Source organism: Lynx rufus, unplaced genomic scaffold (assembly GCF_022079265.1).
Source record: "Lynx rufus isolate CCGP_SWC_20201006 ecotype Redwood Valley unplaced genomic scaffold, mLynRuf1.p SCAF_1, whole genome shotgun sequence".
In the NCBI taxonomy this organism is placed as follows: domain Eukaryota; kingdom Metazoa; phylum Chordata; class Mammalia; order Carnivora; family Felidae; genus Lynx; species Lynx rufus.
In genome coordinates this window covers 33,998,796-34,024,145 of record NW_025814823.1, presented here as the reverse complement: position 1 = coordinate 34,024,145, position 25,350 = coordinate 33,998,796, and the positions used below count along the sequence as shown (strand labels likewise).

General features: G+C 33.7%; 1 protein-coding gene across 1 annotated transcript in view; it reads right to left on the bottom strand.

Annotated features, from left to right (window-relative positions):
• Positions 1 to 25,350, bottom strand: part of PCDH17 (protocadherin 17) — a 94,271-nt gene that overhangs the window by 42,384 nt on the left and 26,537 nt on the right. Inside the window, exons 2-3 of the mRNA XM_047079884.1 lie at positions 17,314 to 17,372; positions 17,008 to 17,180 (exon numbers count right to left, since the gene is read on the bottom strand). Coding sequence (XP_046935840.1) covers positions 17,008 to 17,180; positions 17,314 to 17,372 — 232 coding nt within the window. The remainder of the gene's footprint in view (positions 1 to 17,007; positions 17,181 to 17,313; positions 17,373 to 25,350) is intronic.

The window sequence follows — 25,350 nt, the reverse complement described above, 5'->3', positions numbered from 1 at the left end:
CCTTAGTTTTCGCTGTATGTCCTTATTCTGTTCAAGAATCCCATGCAGGATATAGTTCGTCAATAATTTTATCTATAGGAGAGGGATGAAAATTCCATCCTACAACTTTCACAGCTGCAGATAAGATAAATTTTACTCTACCCAATTTTTAAAGTCAACTCTCATGTATATGCTGATTTCAAATGGCAGATCTAAGGTGTGTTTTTCAGACTGATATGCTTCAATAACAAAAAATCAAAATGGATGTTGTTCCAAGAGTTTTGAATGATACAAATACTTACTGGGGTAAACTACTAGAGATCAGGACTTACATTTATTTTGTGCATAATTTTACTCTTTAGTGCCTTATACAGTGTCTGGCACAAGTAAATGCTGAGTCATCTATTGCAACTATATTTGAGAAGATAAAAGAGAATGTGTGTCACTGCGAAACATCAGTAATACTTTATACATCAGTATAATTATTATTAAGCAGATTTTTTACCTTTTGCAATATTTTTAACAGATATTGCACATTAAGAGCACAAACATAATTATAAGGGGATACTTATAGTATCAAGGGAACAAACTACTTTTAGTCTCCCTCAAATAAATTAGAAGCAAATTATAGATAACATACTAATTTCTATCTATCATATCTATTCATCATTGAAGGTTTCAATAAGGATTTTTATGGCGATATACTATAGGCTCAATTTGAATTTTAGTTGTCTTTGAATCAAACGAAAATAGAAATCTGACTTCTTTTTAAAGTAATTTATGATTCAGATAGGTTCCCCCAGAGAGAATTAATGACTATGTTGTATTATTAAAGTGAATTTGAGCAGTTTAACATCATTGAACTGATATCAGGGAAAGACTATTTACATCTGAAGAAAATGATAGAATATCACTCAAACATTGATAGTGTTAATAAATGTATCAGAGTGTTTAAATGAGCTGATGGCATGTAAGTAATACATATACTGAAATGAATGTACGTATTTATATTTATAACACCATGGTTGCAAAAGACAGGTTAGACAAAATGTGTAACCTCTACTGATAAAACGTTATTACTCATAACCTAAAACAACTAATTTTCCTCAGAGCTTTTACAAAGCTGTTTCTTTCACTTCTGAACAACTGTTCCACTGTTTCGTTTTCAATATTCAAAAAATTTAAAAAAAGTTTTTTTAATGTTTTATTTATTTTTGAGAGAGAGACAGAGCATGAGCAGGGGAGGGGCAGAAAGAGAGGGAGACACAGAATCTGAAGCAGGCTCCAGGCTCTGAGCTGTCAGCACAGAGCCCGACGCGGGGCTCGAACTCACAAACCGCTAGATCATGACCTGAGCCAAAGTCAGACGCCTAACCAACGGAGCCACCCAGGCGCCCCAACATTCAAAAAAATTTTAAATGTCGTTTAATAAAATACTGTCATGTGAACATGGAAATAATTAAACTGTTAATGGGTATTGAATACTCTTGTGCTAATAAATCTGTGTGAAAATGCATTATTATGTATTATTTAAACATTTTGTAATTTCTTTTTTTTTTAATTTTTTTTAACGTTTTTATTTATTTTTGAGATAGAGAGAGACAGAGCATGAACGGGGGAGGGGCAGAGAGAGAGGGAGACACAGAATCATAAGCAGGCTCCAGGCTCTGAGCCATCAGCCCAGAGCCTGACGCGGGGCTCGAACTCACGGACCGCAAGATCGTGACCTGGCTGAAGTCGGACGCTTAACCGACTGTGCCACCCAGGCGCCCCAAACATTTTGTAATTTCAAGGACAAGTGTCTAGTAACCTGGTAGCATTTCCAGGCAACGTTACAATACACGTCAGAAGTTAGTGATATTCTGATGGATGTACTCTTAAGTGTAATTAAATATATATTTTTAATGCTTTTGCCATTCAAATTTTGGAGGTAAATGTATGTATATATGTAAACTCATATATGTTTTCATACATATATGTATGGGCATAAAACAGAAAATAAGTTTAGTAATCACATAGAAAGTCAAAGTTGGGGTACCTTGGTGGCTCAGTTGGTTGAGCAACCAACTCTTGATTTTGGCTCAGGTCATGATCCCAGGTTTGTGGGATCAAGCCCCACATCAGCCTCTGTGCTGAGCATGGAGCCTGCTTAAGATTCTCTGTCTCTGTCTCTGTCTCTGTCTCTGTCTGTCTCTCTCTCTCTCCCTCTGCCCATCCCCCACGCATGCATGCGCACTCACACGTGCACCCCCTCTCTTTCTCTCAAATAAAACAATTCTTTAAAGAAAATCAAAATTAAATTTAATTAAAACAAATCTAGAAGGAAATGTATTTTATAAATTCTGGAGTTTGATGTAGCCTAGGCTTTTAACATTTTCAGTGTTTTATAGAAGGAAAGAAGGAGTAGAAACAGTATTGGTATCCTCAGTAAAATGCAAGGAAGAAATCTGGAAAACCCTGGCCTCTAGAGGGTTGTTTCTCTAATTTTTAATATTTGAAATATATATTCTTTTTAAAGTATAAACTCAAGAGGATTTCACATCATGCTCTGAAGAGGTACACTTACCCTTCTCTTTCAAAACTCTTCTATATTTGAGTACCTTACTACTCTTCTTTTTCCTAGTGTTGTCTGTTATTCCTTCTGACGAATCTTTCATTTTCACCACTCTGCTTTCACTCTAAATAGACTTATCTAATTATTGATTGCTTTTTAAATCAGTTACATGGATATGGCCAACTTTATCAGTATTTCATACAAAGAAATGGACACCACTTTTCTGTGTATTCAAATATAATGATTTCATTGCAAATATAGCTTCTCAGCCTAGTAGTAAGAAGGATCACTTCTGAGCTTTGTGGAATCTTTACCTGCCTCATCTAAGGTTCAAGATAAGCTTTCATTTTCCTAAGTTGTCTCCTGTGTTTCATAGTGGCAATTTGCTTTACTTTTTTCCTGAATATGTCAGTTTATCCACTCACTCAAATTTTTATATATACTTTATAGTCCAATATTAGTAATGGACACTCAAAAGATAACCCAAATGTATCCATCTTTCCCTCAATATTATAGAATGATCTGAAAATCTGCAGTCAGATATTTCAAGTAGAATATCATATATTTCAAATAAATTGTACTTACTTTTTGCATTATCCTGTGTTTCTTTTACTCATTCCTATTGCACCATTTGCTTTCTCTGCACATCGTTTTAGCCAGCCAATACTATTCAATAACCCAACAATATTGTTACAACCTGATGGAAGTTTCTAATTTTGAAAACTTGATGGCCCTTTCTTACTCTCTACCAAGATATTAAGCCTTTTAGTCTCCAAATATTGGCACCCCCAAGACTCGCTCTTATTTTCAATATCACCTAGACTAGTGAGAACTTCATTACTTCTCACATGGGCAATTGCCACCGTGACATGATGAACAGACCCATGATAACCAAAATTTTGGTTCAGCCATATGAAAGCTTGAGGACCTTAGGTTGGTTATCTCCTCTATTCAAAATGGAAATGGCAATTATATCTTATTAAATTATCTTATAACTACCTTATATAATTATTCAAAATTGTGTATGGTAGATGAGATAATTTAAGTAAATGTACATAATTCTGTTCTTTGAAGTCATTAAATGTTTGTTTGATCTGTTTCTAACTGTAACAAAACTGGCTCTTTTAAAGATTAATTCAATATCATATCATTTACCAGATCAAGATCTTTTAATATTTATCCTGTGACTTCAAGTTCCTTAAGATCTTCTTCGTGATCTGTATTTTTAATCTTTGATAACTTTTTGTTTTCTTTTTCTTTTTTCTTTCTTTCCTTTCTTTTTTTTCTTTCTTTCTTTCTTTCTTTTTTTTTTTTTTTTGGTAAATAAATACTGGGAATATATTGAGAATACAGGGAGTGTAAGAGAAGTATCTCCTTCACAACATGTCGCTTGCAGACTACTGGGGGAGACAAATTAGTGCAAAAAAGTTCTATTCACCAGGAGCCTTTTTCTTGAAATAGGGAAGAAGACACTGAAAGAATACCTCCCTGGCTGGGGTACAGTAAACTAGCAGGAGACTGGCACAAGGGCAAGGCTTATAGACCAAGGTTAAAAGTGCAGATCACCCCCCCTCCCCCCAGAACTCTGTGAAAATCACTGAATGTTTATACTTGGAGGAGTGAAATGATCAAATTTATCTCTCAAGGGGATCACTGTTCTGCTAATGGATGGTAGTTAACTAACAGGGCATTGAGGGAAGCAGGTGGGCACCTGCCTAGGAGGTGTTCTGAGAAAGGGAGGCAGCCTGGACAGGGGAAATAAACTGGAACTAAGTGAACTGAAGACATTTCAAGACGAATTGGGTCGTGTAACAACAGGACTTAATAACACATACTGTGATGCTGAAGAGATAGAAAAGGAGTTCCTTTGCTGGTTTCTGATTAGAGTGACTGGGGAGGTAGATGGTGATGCCACTTACTGGGATGAGAATAGAGCTGGCTGGGAAGAGCTTGTGAAAGTAGAGAGAAAATATTGGCAGGGTTGGGATGGAGGGGGAACCGAGGTAAATGAAATTTTCAAGCTATTTTGCTGTGTTTTAATTGTTCAAAACCTTTGATCAAATACCTAGAGAACTGTGAAATGTCTTAAGAATACATATGGACTACAATGTCTTACAAATTGTAGATCATCAGTAAAGTGGGATTAAATTTGTTTATATCACTTCAATATCTCTGAGCAGTCTATCATAGTTCTAAAAGTGACACTGATACTAGCGCTTAATTCATACAACATAACTGGATTGGGATTTATTCTTTGCACATGATTATTGAAGACTGTAAATAAGCAGAAGGGACAAGAGTGCAAAGAGCACAGACATGACATCAGACAGACAACTGCTACACAGTTAAGGGTCTCATCTGTGGGCAAGATCCTTCAGTTTTCTGATGCACGGGGTTTTCATTTTTTACAGGAGATAACAGTATCTCACTGGCCTGCCATTAGGACAAATTTATTTAAAAGTGCTTGGTGCAGGGTCCTCTGGGTGGCTCAGTTTGTTAAGCTTGGTTTCATCTCAGGTCATAATCTCACAGATCATGAGTTCAAGCCCCGCATCAGGCTCTGTGCTGAAGGTGCAGAGCCTGCTTGGGATTCTCTCTTTTCCTCTCTTTCAAAGTAAATACATAAATTAAAAACACAAAAGTGTTTGGGGCAGTGCTTGTCACGTAGTAGATGTTCAGTAAATGTGTGTGTGTGTGTGTGTTTTTAATTCCTTATTACTAGTAGCTGATCTTTTGTTATCTGAATAAATTCACACAGTTTGTCAAGTATCTATGATCTTTTAATGGCTTCACTATGATTTATATTTAAGATAGGGTTGCTAGCTCTGCTGTAAAATAAAAGGGAAAGGAAAAAAATCAACTTTGCTTATTAACAAATATAAATAGCAGTACTTTGAATTGAGTAATGTGTCTTTTGAATTAATCGTATTTAATGCTCAGAATGATTTCAATAAAATTTCTTGGGTATATGCAATTAAAGTGCATGACATGTTATATAAAAATGAAGGAAATATTAAACATACTTCTCCCTTTTTGAATTTTGGTGATGGATTGGTTTGGCCATTGTTTTTTTTTTCATTCCCAACTCTCCCCTGGTCTATTATTAATTGATCACTCTAAAAGAAAAATGTGACCAGTTAACGCCACTCAAAAGAGTTTTCAATTGCCTGTAGAATATGGTTCAAAGTCGTTGGTATGGAATTCGAAGTTTTTCATAATCTGACCCTAACCCATTCATCTGGTTCAATTTGTCTCCATTATAATTTTATATCCCATATTCAAATACAAATATTTCTACTTTTTTTTGCCATTCTTGTATTATACTGTTCAGTTGCCACATCTCTAAATCTTTGATCATGTATTATCCAAGTTTCAAATACTTAATTCACCCTGTATCTTACAGTCTTAGTCCACTTTCAAGTCCAACATTTAAATGCTCCAAGATTACTCTTTAGCTTCCTAAAGTAAATATTTATCACATTAAAACTATTACAGGGATGATAGACTATTTTTTTCTACATTTGAAGCAAGACCCCAACTACATATTTCTATAATGATTTCATAGAAGACAGGATTAAATAATTTCTTATGGTGGTACATAATAATTTTTTCATTATGTTACCACTTGACAATCAGTATAACTGGTTGTCAAGAATTTAAGGAAGCAAAGCCCCAACATGCAAATTAAGTACAAGTCTATATAATTCCTTGCCCATAATTTTGAAACCCAAAAATATTTCAGATCTGGAAATTGTTTTATTACTCATCTAGTGGTAAAAAATGACTTGAACTAACATAAGCTATTTATAGTATTCATTTAGTCCATTTACTGCAAATATTCAGGGTTTTTTTTCTACAAAATTTAATGTGTTTGATTGTGTGTATTGCCAGATTCCAGTGAGGATTTTATATAATATATGATATACGTATTATATCACCTTTGTAAAATCTGAAAAATCCTTAATTCTGGAAAATATCTTGTTCTAAGAATTATAAGCATACATATCAAACCATCAACTTTCAAAAATTTATTCAAGATATGAAATTGGAAAGTACCAGGGGAGCAAATTTGAATGTTAATATATTTGGTTAAATATAAATATATATTTTTAGTTTGCTATATAACATGTCCCTATTTCTTTTTTTTAACAAATATAAATATAAAATAACAGCCATCCATATTGGTTTTTGACAGATGTGCACTTTGGAGTAGAATATTTTGGTAATTTCATGATGTCCCTGGTTTTTCACAAATCTGAGGTCATTTATATACTCTAAAGGCTTATGTGAAATAATGAGATTGATGTCTTTTGCCTTGCACTTTATAGAGAAGATTGGACCCCCCTATAATGAACTCCCTATAAGTATTTTCATTTCACCTTTACATTGATCTTTTTAATTTATTTCTCCTTTCTTTCCTTTACAGAAAATGAGTTATCTTTACTTTAAGGCTAGCATCTCCATTACACTCCCATGCATATCCTCTATCCAGTCCTGTCCTTCAATATTTCCTTCTAATTGGATCCTCTGCCTCAGTATATTAATAATTAGTTATCTTAAATGATTAAAGCATTTTCCATTCATAATACCATCTTCCTTAGTTACTATTTTCCCTGTCTTTCCCTTATTCCATTATTCGCCAGTCTTGAAATAAGAGAAATTGCTATCTCCAATTCCTGACCTTACTTCATAGTCTATCTTTCTGAAATCCCTTTTCTTTTTTCATTACTCCATTATAACTCCTCTCATGAAAATCAAGAGTGGTCTGTCAGTTATCAGATTGTATAGCTGTTCCTTGAGCCTCATTTTCTTGGATTTCTCTAAAGAATCAAAATGTTTGTTCTTATCCATCTCTGGCTACCATGACTCTATGGCTTTCCTACTTCCTCCCTTCCTTACTGATCACCTTTTTTCTGTTTTCTTCAGCATTTTTTCCTTCTGTCCCTCCTCTGGACACATTGAACTATTCATTATCCCCCAAATATTAAATCCACTTTCCATATCCCATGATTGTATTTATGTATTTGTTGTGCTTCTTCTCTCAAAGTAAAAACCTTGTTCATCCCTTAAGTCTTAGCTAAAATTTCATCTCTAGTATGAAGTCTTCATTGAATAATTATCAATATTCTATCCTCTTTTTGAAACTCTCAGACCCTTTCATTTACACCTAATCAACAGCACATTATTTTCTACATTTTATTATATTTAGTACATGTTTCACTTCCTTTACTAGACTACCAGTTCTGTGAAAATGGATTTTGTGAGTCTTGAGAGAGTTCACTTGACTATTTCATCATCATTTGAATGTAAGCTCAGTGTGAAGGAATGTTTGTTTTTCTTACTATTCAATCCTCAACACCTGGGGGAGCGCTTGGCACATACCAGAAACCCAAGGAATATTTGTTGAGTAAATATACAACATAGCAATTAGATAGTGCCATATACACAATGATACTATAGAAAGTGTTACTGAATTACATGAAAAATTCAGAACGTTTGATTCCAAGTGAATGTTCCTTCTTTCAAAGCAAGTGAGCTCCAGAAGTTATACATTTATCCCAGTAGTGCCAGGTCACCTGTTTGGGACTTTACTCTGAGCTTGTTTGTTGACTCATAAAACAACTTTCTCAGTATCATCCTGTTTTTAACAAAAACAGTATTATCTAACTTTACTTAATGTATTGATTTAATTTGGCTCTCAATGATCTTTGGTTGGAAATGAAGTCTAAAAACTCTAGGTTTTGGTCATAAAACTCATCCATGACGTCTCCAGATTTTGGATTGTCACAAACATACTGAACATGTTTCTTGGCAGATTGAACCATTATTGAACTTTCTCCCCTCCCAACTTCTAAATGCTGCAGGATTCTGTCCTGGATCTTTTTTTCCCAATAATCCTGGATTCTAGTCTCCTGGATTCTTTTCTCCCAATGACGTATTTCATCAATGTACATACTTCATGCATGATCCTATGTCCGTAGGATTGTCCAAGTTTATACCTCCAAATTTCTATTCTGATTGCCAAATTATATTTTCCAGTTGCCTGTTCTGATATTCACCTTAAACTCTTTTTTACTTCCCAAATATTTTCCCCGTGGTGACCTCACCCTGTCTTTTCCACTTTAGTAAACTGAACTTAGTCACCCAAGTCATGATTCTCAGACTCATTATGATACCACGTTCTACACTGCCTCTCCATTTTCTAAAAATTCTCTGGTTAGCTGAAGTTTTTTTGTTTCATTTCTGTTTAGTCCTAGGATCTTTATTTTTTATTTTTTTCTATCATCTTTAAATGGTGAAGTTTTTTTAGTAAGTTGATTTCAGCATACAAATCAGTATTGTCAATTTAGAGAAAATGCTGAAACTTTCAAATATTTGTGTGTTATTTAATATATATGGTATAAATTACACAAAAAGAGACTTAAATAATTCAAGGTATAGTCCATTTATTTGGGTATTAAATGATTTTTTTCTTTTAGAAACCATTATCTCAAAATCAATTTCAAGTGAATAATAAGCAATTTTTTTATAATCATAAAAGTACTGTCATATTCTAAAAAGTTTTTAATCTTTCACTTAATTCCATTCCTGCTACCTGTTTACTCCTCAGCTTCCTAAGTGTATCCCTGTCTCCCCAGGCATTGACAGAAAATAATCTCTTTAAAATGCGACTTTGGGAGGGCTTGGGTGTCTCAGTCGGTTGGGCCTCTGACTTTTGATTTTGGCTCAGGTCATAATCTCAGGGTCGTGGATTAAGCCCCACATCCAGCTCTGTGCCGAGGATGGAGCCTGCTTCTTTCTCTCTCTTCCTCTGCCCCTGTTCCCTGCTTGTGCTCTCTCTCTTTCTAAAGAAATAAAAAATAATATAAAAATAAAATGAGACTTTGCACTGTTGCCACCTGAACCTCCAATGGCTCCTTGTCAGTTGTCTCATCACTGGGCTTCTCACAACCTCTCGGTCTCATTTGCCCCATTTTTCATCTCACACCTTCCTACTCACATGCATCCAACAGCAACTTGCCATACATTACTTCATCTGTGTTTCTTAGAGTGCCTTCTTATCCTCCCTCCCCAAACAGGTAAACATTTTCTGAATGAACCAGTCAACTCAAATGTCTCCTTCCCCAGGAGTTTTCTTTGATTCCCTTAAATCTCAGCTGGGTTTTCTTTCTCATGACTCCATGCATACTCAGGGCATGGCTCTCACTACACCAACCTCAGAGCTTATACGTCCAATTCTCTTACTAGAGTGTGAGCTCCTGCAGAACCCAGCCTGTGCATTACTTTGTCTTTGCATCCCTGGCACAGTTGTTCATTAAAAGAAAAAAAAAAGTGATTAAATAAATCTCTCCTTGGAACCATCATCCCTCGGTGCACTGAGACAATATCAGGGACTCACAATTACAAGTGTAGATATTGTGCCTAGATGAGAAATATATACACCCTTATGCTTGGTGACAAATAACACAATAGTGTCACTGTCTACATCTGGTATGATACATCTTTTTGACTTTTTGGAGCTTCTATTCAATACATTTATTCAATGTATATATAATATATATTTATATACTTATATGTTAAATATTTATTCAATATACATGAAAGAATCGAAAATTAAGCTCTCAGGCATAACTGCCTACATCTTCAGATTTATAAAAAAATGAAGTGTTTTGACAAATCTGAAGTACCTGCTTGGAGACGCTGAAGTCTCTCTATCATGAATTACAGGAATGGCATGAAGGATACAAAGAACTCAAGACCAGCAAATGATAAACCTAGAACTAGCACTATCTCTGCCTCTAACTTTAAGACTCATTGAATCTGTTTTCTTACTTATAAAACAGGGGAATTATGCTTCAAGGATTCAAGGAATCTTCCTACCCTAACGTTTCCTCATAGGGTTTTCAAAAGAACGGAGAACCTGCAATACTGGAACATGGGTTTAAAGTGAAATAATGGAAAATTTCTTGAAGAAGCTTAAGACCTATCAACATTAGTTTTTCACAATTCTTAATTAACAGATGAACTAATAACCATGCTTGATTGTCATAGTTTATCGTTTATGTCATACTCTTATTTTCATAGAAGTGTACATAATATTAATATACAATTTTATTTGTAAAAATGAAAAAAAAGTCCTTATTAAAAAACCACACAAAAACCAAAATCCTCTAGGTGTATCCCAGTGTTTGAAAGAAACAATAATTCTAAGGCTGGGAAGGGTTCCCCTGCCCCAAGGCAAAATGAGATTCTAAAAGTTTGGGAACTACTGTCCCAACATTCCCCATTTGGAGTGTTTTAGCAAAAGTCATTACTAAAAGCAAGATAACCTAAAAATCACATTGAATCTATAGTAAATCATGCAACACTTGTTAGGGAGGCTTTACGATGAGAACAAATGTGAGGGTGATAAAATCTCTCTATTTTCATGATACCAGCTGCTGGATTCTAGAAACAGATGTTTGCACATGAGAAAGAGATGTCATTGAAACTTTTAAAGTTAGGTGAACTATGGGACTTTGCAAAGTTTGGTTATCAAAAATGAACTTAAGCTGCTCATAGTTTGGGGAATATTTTATCCAGTAAAATCTAAAGCCAGATGAATTCTGAAAGTCCTAAGACAGCACAAGAGGGGGAAAAAGTTGACATTAAGGTGCTCTTAAATGCAGCCGAATTCAAACTTAGATGGCTTGGTAGAATAAGAATTCTTGGCAAATAATACAATTTCTTAAAGGCCACACATTTGAATCATAAAAGCAGCAGTGTCTTTAAAAATTCGTAAGCGATTTCTTCCTGGTATTAAATAGTCAACTGTTCTTTTGCTTTCCCCACTCCCCATCCCTCTATATAGCAGTGATTTTCCATTTCCTTCATAAGACAAATTGATATTAATAAGTTTACAGCAGCATTTCTTTTTAAAAGTATTTTCAGAGATTGCGAGGATGGACGTCGTCATCACCTCTGTGTCCTTACTTGTGTAGAAGCAATTTGCTGATGCGTGTTATGGGAAGGTCTGGGAAGAGACATCGACTGATTGGAAGGGTCACAGCTGCAGTAACCATAGGTGCAGAATAGAAAGCAGAACGGAAGCTTGAGAATATTAAAGTACTATCCAAGTACGGTCCTATCGCTAGTCAGTTCTAGGGGCAATTGCAAAGTAGGTCAAGTTTGCGTTCAGTGTCCTAATCCTTTCTCAATAACTCCTTTCCAAACCCTGTATGTATGGCTCCACCCCTACTCTGGTGGACAAGAGCCTCACCTTGTGTTCTCCCATTTCCCTATTATTTCTTCCTTAAGTTGCTCCTCCGTGGTAAAGTATAGGTTGTAGAAACCTTAAACTGTTTCCTTTCCAGACATAATTAGAAATATGGTGAAATTGCAGTCATTATGCAGTAAATTAGGGAGGGCGATGTTGAAAGAGTAGGGTTCAGAGCCTCGCCAAACTCTGAAATCACATAAAAAATACTGCAGTCTTTAAACTAGCCTAATCCTGTTTTAAATATGGGGCCCACAAGCAAAATTCAAACAGTGACTTGAAAAAAACAAAACAAACAAACAAAAAAATCCATTAGCTTTAGTTTTTGTAGTTTTCCAGAATGTCCTCTGGGAAGAGGGAAGGCAACCCTTAAGAATGTAATTTAGTTTTAAAACTGAATTCACTGGAGCAAACCTAGCTTATTTTGTCTTTCTATTATTCTCAACTTTCTATTGATTTTATTTTTATTAGATTTTAATCAGGGATTCTATTCTGAAATGTTTTGAACCCAGAATGTAATTTAAGAAGTCAGATTTTCTAGCAGAAGAGAGAGGACAGAGGAGGCACAGGATTGAATAGGAAAAAAAAAAGAAAAGAAAGAAAGAAAGAAAGAAAGAAAGAAAGAAAGAAAGAAAGAAAGAAAGAAATTATAAGGCAATTAAATAAAAGGAGAAATGAGAAAGAACTTGAATGAAGCAACTTCTAAGGATCAGAAAAGTCCTGGAATCCAGTTACAGAGGAAGGGATGGACAGTTGGCCACCTAACAGGGCATTAGCTTCCCTCACGGTGATGCTTCTACTGCTGTCCCTAGCAAAGGTTGTCAATACTTACAGGGTGCAATGCTATTCCACTAGCTTCTGGCTTAAATTCACGAACTTGGTTTCAGTCAACTATAAAGATAGCAGAAGACTGATTACCCTTGAAAACTTGAGAACAGTCACTGAGTTATCAATAAAGAGCTCAAAGAAATCACCAGACAGCATTTATGAAAACTGCACATTTATTACTTGGGAATCAAGAGAGACTACCGAATTTTAGGGAAAGTTTACTAAATGCTGTTAAAGAAGAAAAAGTTATTGCTCACAATCAAAATACTTTACCAGACTTCTGTAATGGACAGAAACTCCAAAGTACAGATGTTTTCTGAAAGAAGTCAAAGTGGATTGCTTTATCTACCTACCTATCTACCTAGGTAGATACCTACCTACCTACCTACCTATAATATTGGACAAAGGGAGTACGGAGAGAATCTAAGTGACAAATAGACTGGCAGGGCACAAAGATGCAATCAAATAGAAAGAAACTAAGTACATTCTTTGAGAATTTTTTTTAGTCCCACTAGCAAAACTAAAACCACTTCTTTCTATTAGAGGATTTAACATAAAATCCTTAAGGCTATTCCCCAGCTGTCGTGCTATCCATCACGCCTTCAATTAACTACTGGACTCTTTCAAATATTTTTGCTAAAATAATGAGCAACACATACTACTGCTGTGTATTTGGGACGACTAAACCGATGGTAGCAATAAACATAATTATCAGGAATAGAACAAATGGAAAAAGTCTGCACAAAAGAGAAGAAAAAGTAATATTTGAACTAATAATAGAAGATCTCAAAGGCCTAAATCATTTGCAAAGGAAAACCATTATTAGTAGAAAGTTCCATTGAAAACGTGAAGATTATTTTTGGAATTAATTCTAATTTCTAAGCTAAAGAAATATTTTGAGTTAGAAATAGAACATCATTTTTCTTAATAGAGAAAATTTAAACAAGGAAAGAAATCAAATAAGCTAATACAAAAACTATAAAATATAATATGCTATTGATTGTTTTAACTGAAATGTGTTAAGGCACTACTACAAATTTTTAGAAAGAAAAAAAGACTCATAAATGGATTTCTTTCTGTTTAGTGTTTGGTTTCTTTCTCCTAAGAGAAAATTTACTTTTGATTCTTAGGAGATTTTTGAAGGTATTAAAGATTAGGGTTTAATATTTGAAATCTGACATGAGATAATTGCTTAAATACGGCTGTCATCATCTTTCATCTGTAAAGAAAATTATTCTTTATGGGTGTGCATTGAATTAATTTGGCATTGCCTCTCTTGACGCTTTTCAAATAAATTAACAGAGTACATTGACCAAGACAATGGCTGATGGCTTCTTCAAACATTTTAAAATTATTTCTGAGTAAACTGTTCATTATGTGAATAGTATAAAGCATTGGGTAAGAGGGTGGGCTCTGAAGGCATGTCATTTTATTTCTAATGTTGACTTCACTGCTTATAACTGCAGAACACTGAGAACATTTCTTAATATCTGTTAAATGTGAGAGTAGCAGTACTTCCTTATCTATAAATGCAATGAAAACTAAATAGGATAATAAGTTTTAAGTACTGCATAATTCATTCAATGCATATGAGCTATTCTTATATTCTCCTGTAAGGTTTGCATACATGAACTCAGGTTTTAACTTATTCTTCAATGTTTATTTGATATCTAGTCATAGCAGTGAATCAGAATGTCTGAGCAAATTCTCACATTTGGAGACAAAGTTGTGTAGAAAAGACACAAGTTTTAGCTATATCTAGATGTAGCATAAAATTCCAACCTGCTGAGCAGATTAATATAGTTTCTATATGTTCAGTTTTCTTGTAAGTGAGACAAAAATGATTAAGCATTTTAGAGTTTTCAGGTTAAATAAGCTAACAATGAAATGGAGCTAACACAGTTTATAGTAAATGGTAAGAACTCAGTAAATGCTAGTCTCCTTCTCTGAATCTATATAGCTAGATAGATAAGTATAAACATGGATAGATGGAAGAAGAAAGAAAGAAAGAATGGAAGGAAGGAAGGAAGGAAGGAAGGAAGGAAGGAAGGAAGGAAAGAAGAAAACAAAAAAAAGATGATATAGATGATGGAAAGAAATAGGGAGACTGAAGATGAAAAATGGAGACAGATGAGAGAGACAGAGAGGGAGAGCTTCCCATCTCTACTAGTTACATACAGTTTCTTGAGGGCAGGCTCCAAGTCAAATTTATTTTTGATGTTCCTGAAGAAACTAACTTTCCTCAAGTATTGAAAGGATTTAATAGATATTTATTAAATACATGAACTAATACATTAATCAATCAGTCAATGAAATATTATTTTATCTAATCCTCCAAAATCATGTTTTAAAGTAGAGGTCTGTATTTCTTCTATAATTCATAGATTCATAATAACTTTCCCATATTTATTAAGAAAGATGTGTGGAAACTAGTTGTTTTCCAGGACACATTTGTATTAGCATTCTCACTCTTACACTAGCAATTATTTTATGTAGAATGTTATTTACAATATATACGAAATATATGCTCTTCTAAGAATGGCCTACTTTTTTAAGGTATTATCTTCTAATATCAAAATTGAAAAAACAGATTTTCAGTATAAATTACATCTTTAGGCATAAATAAAACCACTTCCATTTTCTATAGGGGCCTTTGCTCTTTCCCATCAAATATATTGCTCAGTTGGATGAAAATAATTTAAAGAGTTAATGTGAACAGCATATAAACTTTTCTTTGATTAACAAAGTTTCTCATGAAATATGATAATGAATGCAAACTCTTTACTTACTCTATGCAGCTTTGCAAAAAGTAGCCAATGTATTATCCATCAATCACTTTATTACACACAAAGATGAGTCTATGTTAGGTTCTGTATTCACATATCAAGATGCAACAACCCACTACTTAATATTTGTCTAAAAAATTCACATATTATAATATGACATAGTTAAAACCCATCAAGATCATTTAAGTCACTTTAAGTAAACATTCAAATTTGTAGGAACTATGAATATTCTATAAATATTCAATTCAATATTCAATTGTAATTCAATTGAATTACAATTCAATTACTATAAAACACAATATTGCATTGTTGGACAAAAAGTTGCTATGGTGTATATGGCAGTTATGACTTATCAAAAAAGGCTTTTTTGGAGGCCAATCTTAAAATAAATTCAGGATGTTGTATTCAGCGCAGAAATATAAATTATATTTTATTGAACATATGTATTTATTTCTGTATTGCATATATATTATTATGAACCTATGTATTTATTTCTGTATTGAATTCACATATGTGTGAATGTGTTTGTATTAAATGAATTTTAATTTTAGATTAGAGAAATTAATAATATCTATTGACACATATGTAATATGTCAGGCTTCACTACAGGCAAAAGGTTACTTTCTATGAATTGACAATCAATAACTGAATTAGAAGAATAAATGACTATGTTCACAAAGTTTAAATGTAGTTTCTCCCTAAAAAACTGAAATAATAAATATTAGATATATTTAAATACTATTATACTTTGAAAACTAGTATTAACTAATATAATACGTACTTGCAATTCTGAAACCCGATTTATACAACAGTTTTTTTCATTTTTTATAATTAGACATAAAAACCTATTCACAGTGCCTAAGTCTTATATGTCAGAGTAGCTTAATTCTCTGGGTGAATCATTAGCAAATATTTCATTGTGCTTGAAACAATAAAAGCATCAAAACTAATAAAAAGGCATATCAAATGGATAAATTGAAGATAGACTTTTAGAAAACATTTGTATTATTAGGAAGTATTTCTTTTTTATCTCTATCAGGGTAAACAAGTACATATTTATTTGACACTCATGTACATTTAGATGTAAATCAAAAAAGGAGCCAAAATTCTGGCTTGCTGTCATTTAACTCTTGAAAAACTACTTTGAAGCTAAAATACGCGTTAGAAATAAACTCTGCTAAGAGCTATAAAATTCCAACCAGGTTTTCATTTTGCCTAAACGTGGTGAATTTACTAAATTTGATCTTGTAAGTTAGTATATTAGAATGTGCATATCTAGCCAACATATGCCCTGCTTTCTTTGCTAATGAAACACAAAATGGGACAGGTTGGGGAATGTCTGTAAAGATAAGAACAATCTGGTGACTTTGGTCAAGTTGTCATTTTAAGATGGTTACAGACTAATATCCATGGCCTTCCTTTTTCTGTTGTTCCTGAGGTGTTGAATAGTTGCTTTCTGTCTGGGACAAGCTCGGGATCTGCTGTTTCTTTTGATATATTATCAATGGTCCGTTCCACCGTGATAAACTGCGACTCTAGTACTAATAGGTTTATAATGATTGCTTAAGCTTTACACGTCGTAAGCATTGGAAGGCTTCACTCACCTTGTTCAAGTGGTTGGCTTTTAGTTGAAGTAGTTTTCATCTTGAGTGCCTCCCTAACAGACATGTCACAGCAGGAGCCTTTGTTAGTGTCTTGGTCACTGTCAGCCTGATCACTGTCCCCGTGCCCACTGTCTCTCAGGCTGGCTCTTTCTGGGTCCTTAAACGTGGAGCTACTGAAATACATATAAAGAAAAAGAAGAGAAAGTGTTGTCTCTACGAGTTTGAATCTGAAGTGTAGTCTCTTGCAAAGCAATTTTGACACGAATGCAAATGGGGAAGCCGAGAAAGTTATTTAATAGGCCTTACCTTTGAACAAACTGCTGCCTGCTGCCCATGTAATTGGGCTCTGCGGGAAAATTGTCTGTCTGCGAAAGAGAAGGAAAAAAATACGTATAGTTGTACACTGGACAAATCTCCTGCAGAGCAACAAGATTTCCTAGTGGAAAAATGATTAATAATTCAAAAATTCCCTTAATCTTCAGATTTGTAAATTTTAATTAAATTGGAAATTGCTGACATGTAATTATGTACTCAGAACAATTAAATGATTCCGGTCCACAAATTACCTGTTAAAGTAAACAATGAGCCTGTCATAACTGGCATTCTCTGTTCCTACCAGGATGGATAACACTGTCTGCGTTGTTTCATTACCTAGATATTAAGATTGAACATTTGTGGGAGGAGTGAAAAAATGACCTAATTTCTCCATATTAAAAGTGTGAATTATTTAATAATACTCATTTTTAAACATAATTGCATCATCTGCTGGGATTCTATGCCCTCCATGTAGCATCACTTAAAGTCATCCACTCCTCAATTAAGAGATGCAGGGCCTTTCCTTCAAATTTTGCCAATAACAATTACAAGCACGGAACATATGGTTGAACTCCTCTCTATAATTCATTCTCATCTACATTCCTATTATGGCATTGAACTCAAACGATACAGTGGAAAGGGGTATTACCGCTGGTTATCGAAAACAAAGTGAAATAAAAATAAGAAATAAAATGTCACTTAAAATATTGAGAGTAAAGACGTTGAGAAACCAGGCTTGTTTTTGTGGTTGTTTTTACTGCTTCCAAACTGATGTGGAGGTCTGCCAAAAAGAACTGAATTCTCCTTGTATCATGGAACAGAGTCTTTTGGGAGAAAGAGACTAGATCTTTCATAGATCTCCCTATACTGTACATTCATACACATCACTTCTTCTTGCAGCTGACTCAGTGACAAAGGTTCTCCTGTTTTCAGCGTCACTTCATATCACACCATTGTGCCCTGAAGCAGCTATGGATTCATACAAGATCATCCAGCATGTAAGTATCAGTGACACAGGAGCATGCGATTCATGAAGAAGAGGGCCCAAGGTAAGGCTTAACGTAGTGCAATATGTGTTTCCGTATAAATAAAGCTAAATTAAACTAACAGTACTCTTTTTTCTTCCCATGAAATAATTTTAATTATGTGGCTTTTGGGAACTATTTATTATTGGGGGGAAAAGGACATGTTAAGAGTAATAGCTTAAAATACTAAGTTTCACTGTCTGTTAAAAGCTTGGGGACAGGAAATAGCCTCATAAATTTCTGAATCTATAATCTTTTGTCGGTGCTCAGATGACCTTTATCAAAATGCAAAGATGAAGGTAAACAAGGTCAATGCATTTCTCACTTCTAATCTGCTTTAACTAGCATTTGGTAGCAGACATTTTTCATTAACATGTTTTATTAGCGTTTAGGTTCTGTGAAGCACATTAATTTTTGTTTCCATAATGGCAAACTATCAGTTTTTAAGGGTGACAATCTTCTAGTAAAAATAATAGCGGAAAACAACACTGGGGCAAAAATGTTTGCAACAGAATTTTGCTAATTTTTAAAACTATAATTATTTAGAAACTCCACATTTTAGCTTAATAAAATCAAGTTCCTCTTTTGAATTGGTCAAAAACATGTATGCAACCTATTATTGTCAGTTACAGACTAGGCCATGAGTATCTTAGAACACTTCAGAAAAACAGAATCCTGAGTATTACAGAGAGAGTAAAATATAAATCAAAGTAGAAACTCTAGTTAGAAAACATAAGTGCTATTATAAGTAACTTCGTGATTGTAACGGCTTTAGTTAGGTGGAGCATCACAGGATAGGATCCCTATTCAGTTAAACACAGGGAAACAGATAAGGAAACTTTCCTCCCACTGTTCTACTAGGGAGAGTATCTAAAAATGTTTGCCTATTGTTAAAGTTCTAAACAGCTCTAATAAAATAAAAGACTTGAACTAAGAAATAGAATACGTTTTCCCACCGAATGAAGAGCTATTTTTAAATTACGTGTGCGTGCACGTGCACATGTGCATATGTATGTTTGTACGATATCTGTTTGCATGGATGCATCAGAGTGTTTGATGACCACTGAGCGATGGTGTTGCTACCAAATGTTATTTTGATGAAAATCAAAAAACGAGAGGAAGTCATAAGAGAAGGGATTTTAGAAGGGGAAGAAAGAGGAGAAAAATATAATTACAGAGAAAGGCAAGAGAAAAGTAGAGAGGAGAAAGAGAGAAACAAAATGATACGTATACGCAGGAGGAGGAATGACGTGGAGAGAGGTAAAAAGGAATGTAAAAAAGAAAGAAAAAGAAAGAAAGGAAGAAAGGAAGAAAGAAAGAAAGAAAGAAAGAAAGAAAGAAAGAAAGAAAGATTGGTTTATCGTTATAGAATTTCACAAAATAGAATTGTTAAAAATCTGCAGCTTAATCAGTAGCAGAGTATCAGAAGTTTACTAATAGTGCCTGCATTTATCCATTAAATACGTAGAAACCTGAAAGATTGTGTGTGTGTTTATGATTACCATAATGAAATAGCCATTTGGCCTTTAACAAACATATAACTAACTCACTATAAAAACCACACCGGTTTTAATATAGAAAATAACATTTTCATTATCCAGGCTCCAAGGGTGTCAGAAAACTCATTTAAAATAATCTGAATATAAAATAACTGTATTTGCATAGGAAAATGAAAATAGACCCAAAACAAAAGCCATATGTACCACAGCATCATTTAATTTAGAAATGGAAGGGTTTTAAGATATTTCCCGATAATGTACTCCAAAAAATTCGTTTTACCTTGCATATCTATAAATCTTAACTTTTAAGTCTAAGAAGAAGGTAAAACTTGAGGTCAGACACTTGTAGTTTTTTAGGACTCATCAGAGTTATTAAACATGAATATTTATATCTTCGAAAATTTTATCCTCTTCCATACAAACTAATCATATACACTAATGTTTTCCCTTCAAATTCAACTGGAACACAGTGACTTTTAACTATTACTTTTAAACATATAATTTGTTTATTATTTTGTAAAAGTACTCGGAATTGGTGGGTAGTTACAGAAAACTTCCAAGATAGACACTTTAAAAACTTTAGAATGTGATCATCTTTTTAATCTAGTTCAGTCTGGAATAAAAGACAGAAGTTTGGCCATTTTTTACTGATTATTTGCTCGTAAGAAAACAGATCTGAACTATCTTATAAAACTGAGTCCATTCTCCTAGTTTCATTTTTTTGTTCATTTCTTGTTTTTTTGTTTGATGAACATGAAAACTTAGTATTCATTACTTTCCTTTGTACTGAAAACACAAATAAGCAAGTAATCAATTAAACTAACATACAAAGTGGATAAGTCTGCATGATATGAAGGGTTTCTTTGATTACTTGCCTTTATGCATTTCTCCAGGAGTACTCAGCAAATTGTAGTCAATTTATAAATGACATTCAAAATCAGAATTTTTATCAGGAGTACTCAATAATAAGCTATTTCTCAGGCATATCCGAAGATATATTTACATACTCTACAATTTGCTTCTTCTGTTATAACTCTAGAAAACAAATCATGATTTAAAAAAGCATCTATGAGAAAGACCAAAAGAAGGCACCTACTGAAACTAAACCACGTTAGCTCAAATTGGGTAACTTCTTTATTTGTTGAAGTAGATTAATTTGATATGACCACTTACATATGCCTAAAGAAGTTGAATTGAAGTGGATAGTAAAAGGAGTCAAATAGATTATTTTTTACTAGTAAATAGTAAAAATAGCAATTCTTAAAATGTATCAAGCATTTGACATAAGTCAACATCTATGAATGATAAAAATTCTCAGCAAAGGCAGAAAGAGAGGGAAACTTCTTCAACTGTATAAAGAGCATCTACCAAAAAACAAACAAACAAACAAAAAACATGTATAACTAATATTATATTTACCAGTGAAAGACTGAAAGTTTTCACCCTTCCTTTCACCACTTTTATTCACCATTGTGCTAAAAGACCCATTAAGTTCAACAAGGCAAGAAAAATAAATAAAAGATAAATTAAAAAGGAAGGGGAAATTTTGCAGTTACTATACTCACAGATAATATTACTGTTTAGGCAGGAAATAAAAAGGAATTAAAAAAAACAAATTGGAAACAAAACTTCTTAGAACCAATAAATAAGGTTGCCGTATTCAAGGTCATCACACAAAAATCAATTATATTTCAATATTCTAGCAACGAACTATTGAAAACCGAACTTTCAAAAGCAATCCATTTATCATAGTTCCCTACCAATCAAATGCTTAGAAAAAAATATTTTCAATAACAAGTACAGAATCTGTGCCCTCAAAATTACAAAAGTTGATGAAATAAATCAAAGAAGATCTAAATAAATGAAGAAATATATTGCATTTATGGAGTGGAAGACTCAGCAAGGTAAAGCTGTCAATGTTCCTCAAATAATCTATACATGTAATATAACAACATTCAGATTTACAGCATGATTCACTGTAAATACAGACAAGGATTCTAAAATTCATAATGGAAAGCAAAGTGACTATAATAGCCAAAAAAAAATTGAAACAGAAGAATAAAGTTGAGGGAATCACACTATCTATTTTAAGAGTTATTATGAAGCTGCACTAATCAAGACAGTGTAGTACTGTAGACAGAAAAGACACATAGATCAATAGAACAGAGAAGACTGTCCATAAGTAGCCCACAGAAATACGGCCAATTGATTTTTGACACAGTTTCAAAAGGCAATTCGATAGATAATTCAATAGAAATGAACCTTAAACTACACCTCTCTCCCTCTCTTTCTGTGTGTGTGTGTGTGTGTTATACATATGTATGGATGTATACATATATATAATGTATGTATGTATCAAATGTATGTATCAAAATGGACCACACCTCTAAATATAAATGTAAACCTGTACATTTAAGAAAACCTAGCAGAAAACCTTTGTGACTTGGCAATATGCAGAGTTCTTAGACATGATACCAAAAGCATAATCCATAGCCAAAAAAAAAAAAAAAAAACAAAAAAACAAAAAAAAAAACAACATCCAGACTGATGCAGCCATTTGGGATTTACTTTAAAGCAATGTAAACTATGTTCACACAAAGATTTCAAAGATTTGTACATAAATATTTACAGGATCCCTCTTTGTCAAAACTGGAATCAGCCCATATATCTTTCAATAGGTGAATAGATAAACAGACTGTGGTACATGCATACATTGGACAACTATTTAGCAATAAAAAAAAAAAACAAAAACTAGTGATGCAACAACTTAGATGCACCTCGAAAGCATTTTGGTGATTGAAGGAAGCCACTCACAGAAAATTTCACACTGTATAATTCCATTTATAAAACTTTTCAAAAAACCAAAAACTATGATGACATAGAACAGATCAGTGGATGGCAAGTTTTAAAACTGCCTAAGGGAGATACAGCATGAAGATTTTCAACTCCTGAACTGTTTACTATCCTGATTGTGGTGGTGGTTTCATGAAGCTTTTATATGTACATGATTAAAAATACATGGAACTCTACATTCAAAACAAGTTCATTACTATATGCTCAAAAAGGTAATTCGAAAATTAAATCTAAGGCGCTATCTGCCTGTCATATATGCTGAAGATCCTTCTGCCTCACAGAGAATTATAAATCTATAAGCTCTTTTATTAAGTTTCTTCAATAAGGAGTGTTTCTGAACTTTTAAAAAATTATACAAAGCCAACTTATAAAACCTATGTAGAAATTCCGTATTCATTTGGACAGACTACGAATGGATTCAGGATATAGAGATCTATTCAGCCACACTAGCAAACCCAAGCAACAGCTCTATAAGACAGTCACCTTAATATGAATTATTTAGCTAAATTTTCATTTCTTTCAAAGATGTTTTCCTTGTGTGCAGTTCCTGTTTACCCAACCATAACATAAATACTTCAAACGAAGTTTGCAGACACAATTTATTGCAAAGGGATGGCTTTTCTTTCTGTAAAAATAGGTCCCACACCCAACCTGGAGCTTGAACTCATGACCTTGAGGTCAAGAGTTGCATGCTTTACCGAATAAGCCAGCTAGACTCCCCAACAAAGGAATGGCTTTTTATTTCAATGCAGGAAACAAACATGGCTAGATTGCGAAGAATGGGGATCCATCCTCAGAAACGGTGAGTTGTTTTTGTTTTTTTCTTTAAAGAAAATACCTTGTGTATTGATTCTACATTTGAGAGTGAACAGAATATATTTGTAAAGAGTGTAAACACATTGAATATGAAATGATTAGCATCTAAGATATACCAAAGTGTATTAAAATACCTTCAAAATAATTTTACAACTTTGGTGGTAAAATTAGGATATACTATTTAAAAGATGTTGTTTTATACTTTATATAATATATGAAAATTTCTTAGTTATCTAAGACAATTCCATTATAACTTTTACATTTTTTAAGTCCTGCATGCAGCACTGTAATAATCATGAAATAATGATAACTGGAGGAAAGTCTGAGCAATTTTAAAACAATATTTGGATTTCTAGGAAATGAGACAATTATGGATAAGAAAATTAAAGACATCATCATTTTGAATCTCATTTCTAATTAATTTCTAAGAAAGAAAACATCAGAAAACTATTTTCAAAGGTATCCCTGCAGAAGGAAGAGAAAAAAAAATAATTCAATCATTAAGAAAGTGGATTGTATGGTTTAGTCTTTCTCATCACAGATGCTATTTCAGTAAATTCTGGAATTCAATCTGTGATTAATCCAATCACTATGTGATAAATATGTCCACAATACCTTGGTGCTAATTTGCCAGTGTTCTCTTATATTTCCCATTACAGACTCATAGGGCAGTCGGGATATTTTCCTATGGAGAGAACAATTTTTGACAAAACAAACAGCTCTCGCATTTCCAGAATCATTGGTGTGGAAATGTAGGAGGCAGTGCTTTATAAACTGCTGGCATCCTTGCTATCCTTTTACCTTTCTATGTCTGTTTCTTTCCCAGAAAGGAGACCTTTGAGACAGAGGCTCAGTGGGTAAATTCATTCCACAAACATACGTTTAGCTCAGACCTGAGGCAATATAAAAATTCCAGCATTCAACAATATAAAATTCACAATAGCTGAGACCCAATCAAGAATTATAAGGTCTGCAACAAGTTAAGAATATATAACCCATGGCTGGGAGAAAAATCAATCGATGAAAACAGATCCTGGCATGAAAGAGATGATGGAATTAACCAACAAGAATCTTAAATATTAGAATATTAAAAATATGATCAAGAACGTAAAAGCCTGGCTTTGAGAGCAAGTGTCTTCTTAAAATTTGAGCCCTAAGTACCTCCCTTGTATCATTTTCGTCTTGGGCCCGAAGGAGAGAAGTAGATGATATAGAAAAGACCCAAATGGAACTTATAAAAATGAAAACTACAACATTTGAAATTAAAAATACACTGAATAGGACCGACAGCAGATTAGACACTGAGAAGGAAAAGACACAGCATTTTGTACCAGGTTCTAAAAGCGTATTTGCCTCAGTGTCTTGATAAACTTGTAATATATTTGTGTCGAATACAAGAAGACTCTCCCAAAGGTTGCGATACAAATATGAAGAAAGGTTTCATTCTAGAGGTATTGATTTAGCATAGGAATTATTAAAGAGAAATGAAAGTATGTCTTTGACATACTTCGACTCTTTAAAGTCATTATTATGAGAAAACTGGCTTCTCACACACGAATTTGGGATTGGATGTGTAGTTATGGTGTTAAATCATATCATTACAGCTTCAGCTATACTAAGATGATCAGTGTTTTCCTCATCCAGGGGCACAGGGGAGTGGAATTTTGAAAATTCTTTTGAATTACGGACATAAGGTTGACTGCACATATTGATGCCATTGGGGTGAAAACAAAGCCAAACAAGTTGAACTTTTCCCTTAATTCAAAGGCACTGCTTTTCACATTGATAGTAAGCATTCTCTTTGCAGCAGACTGAACACAAGGGAGTGTTAAGAG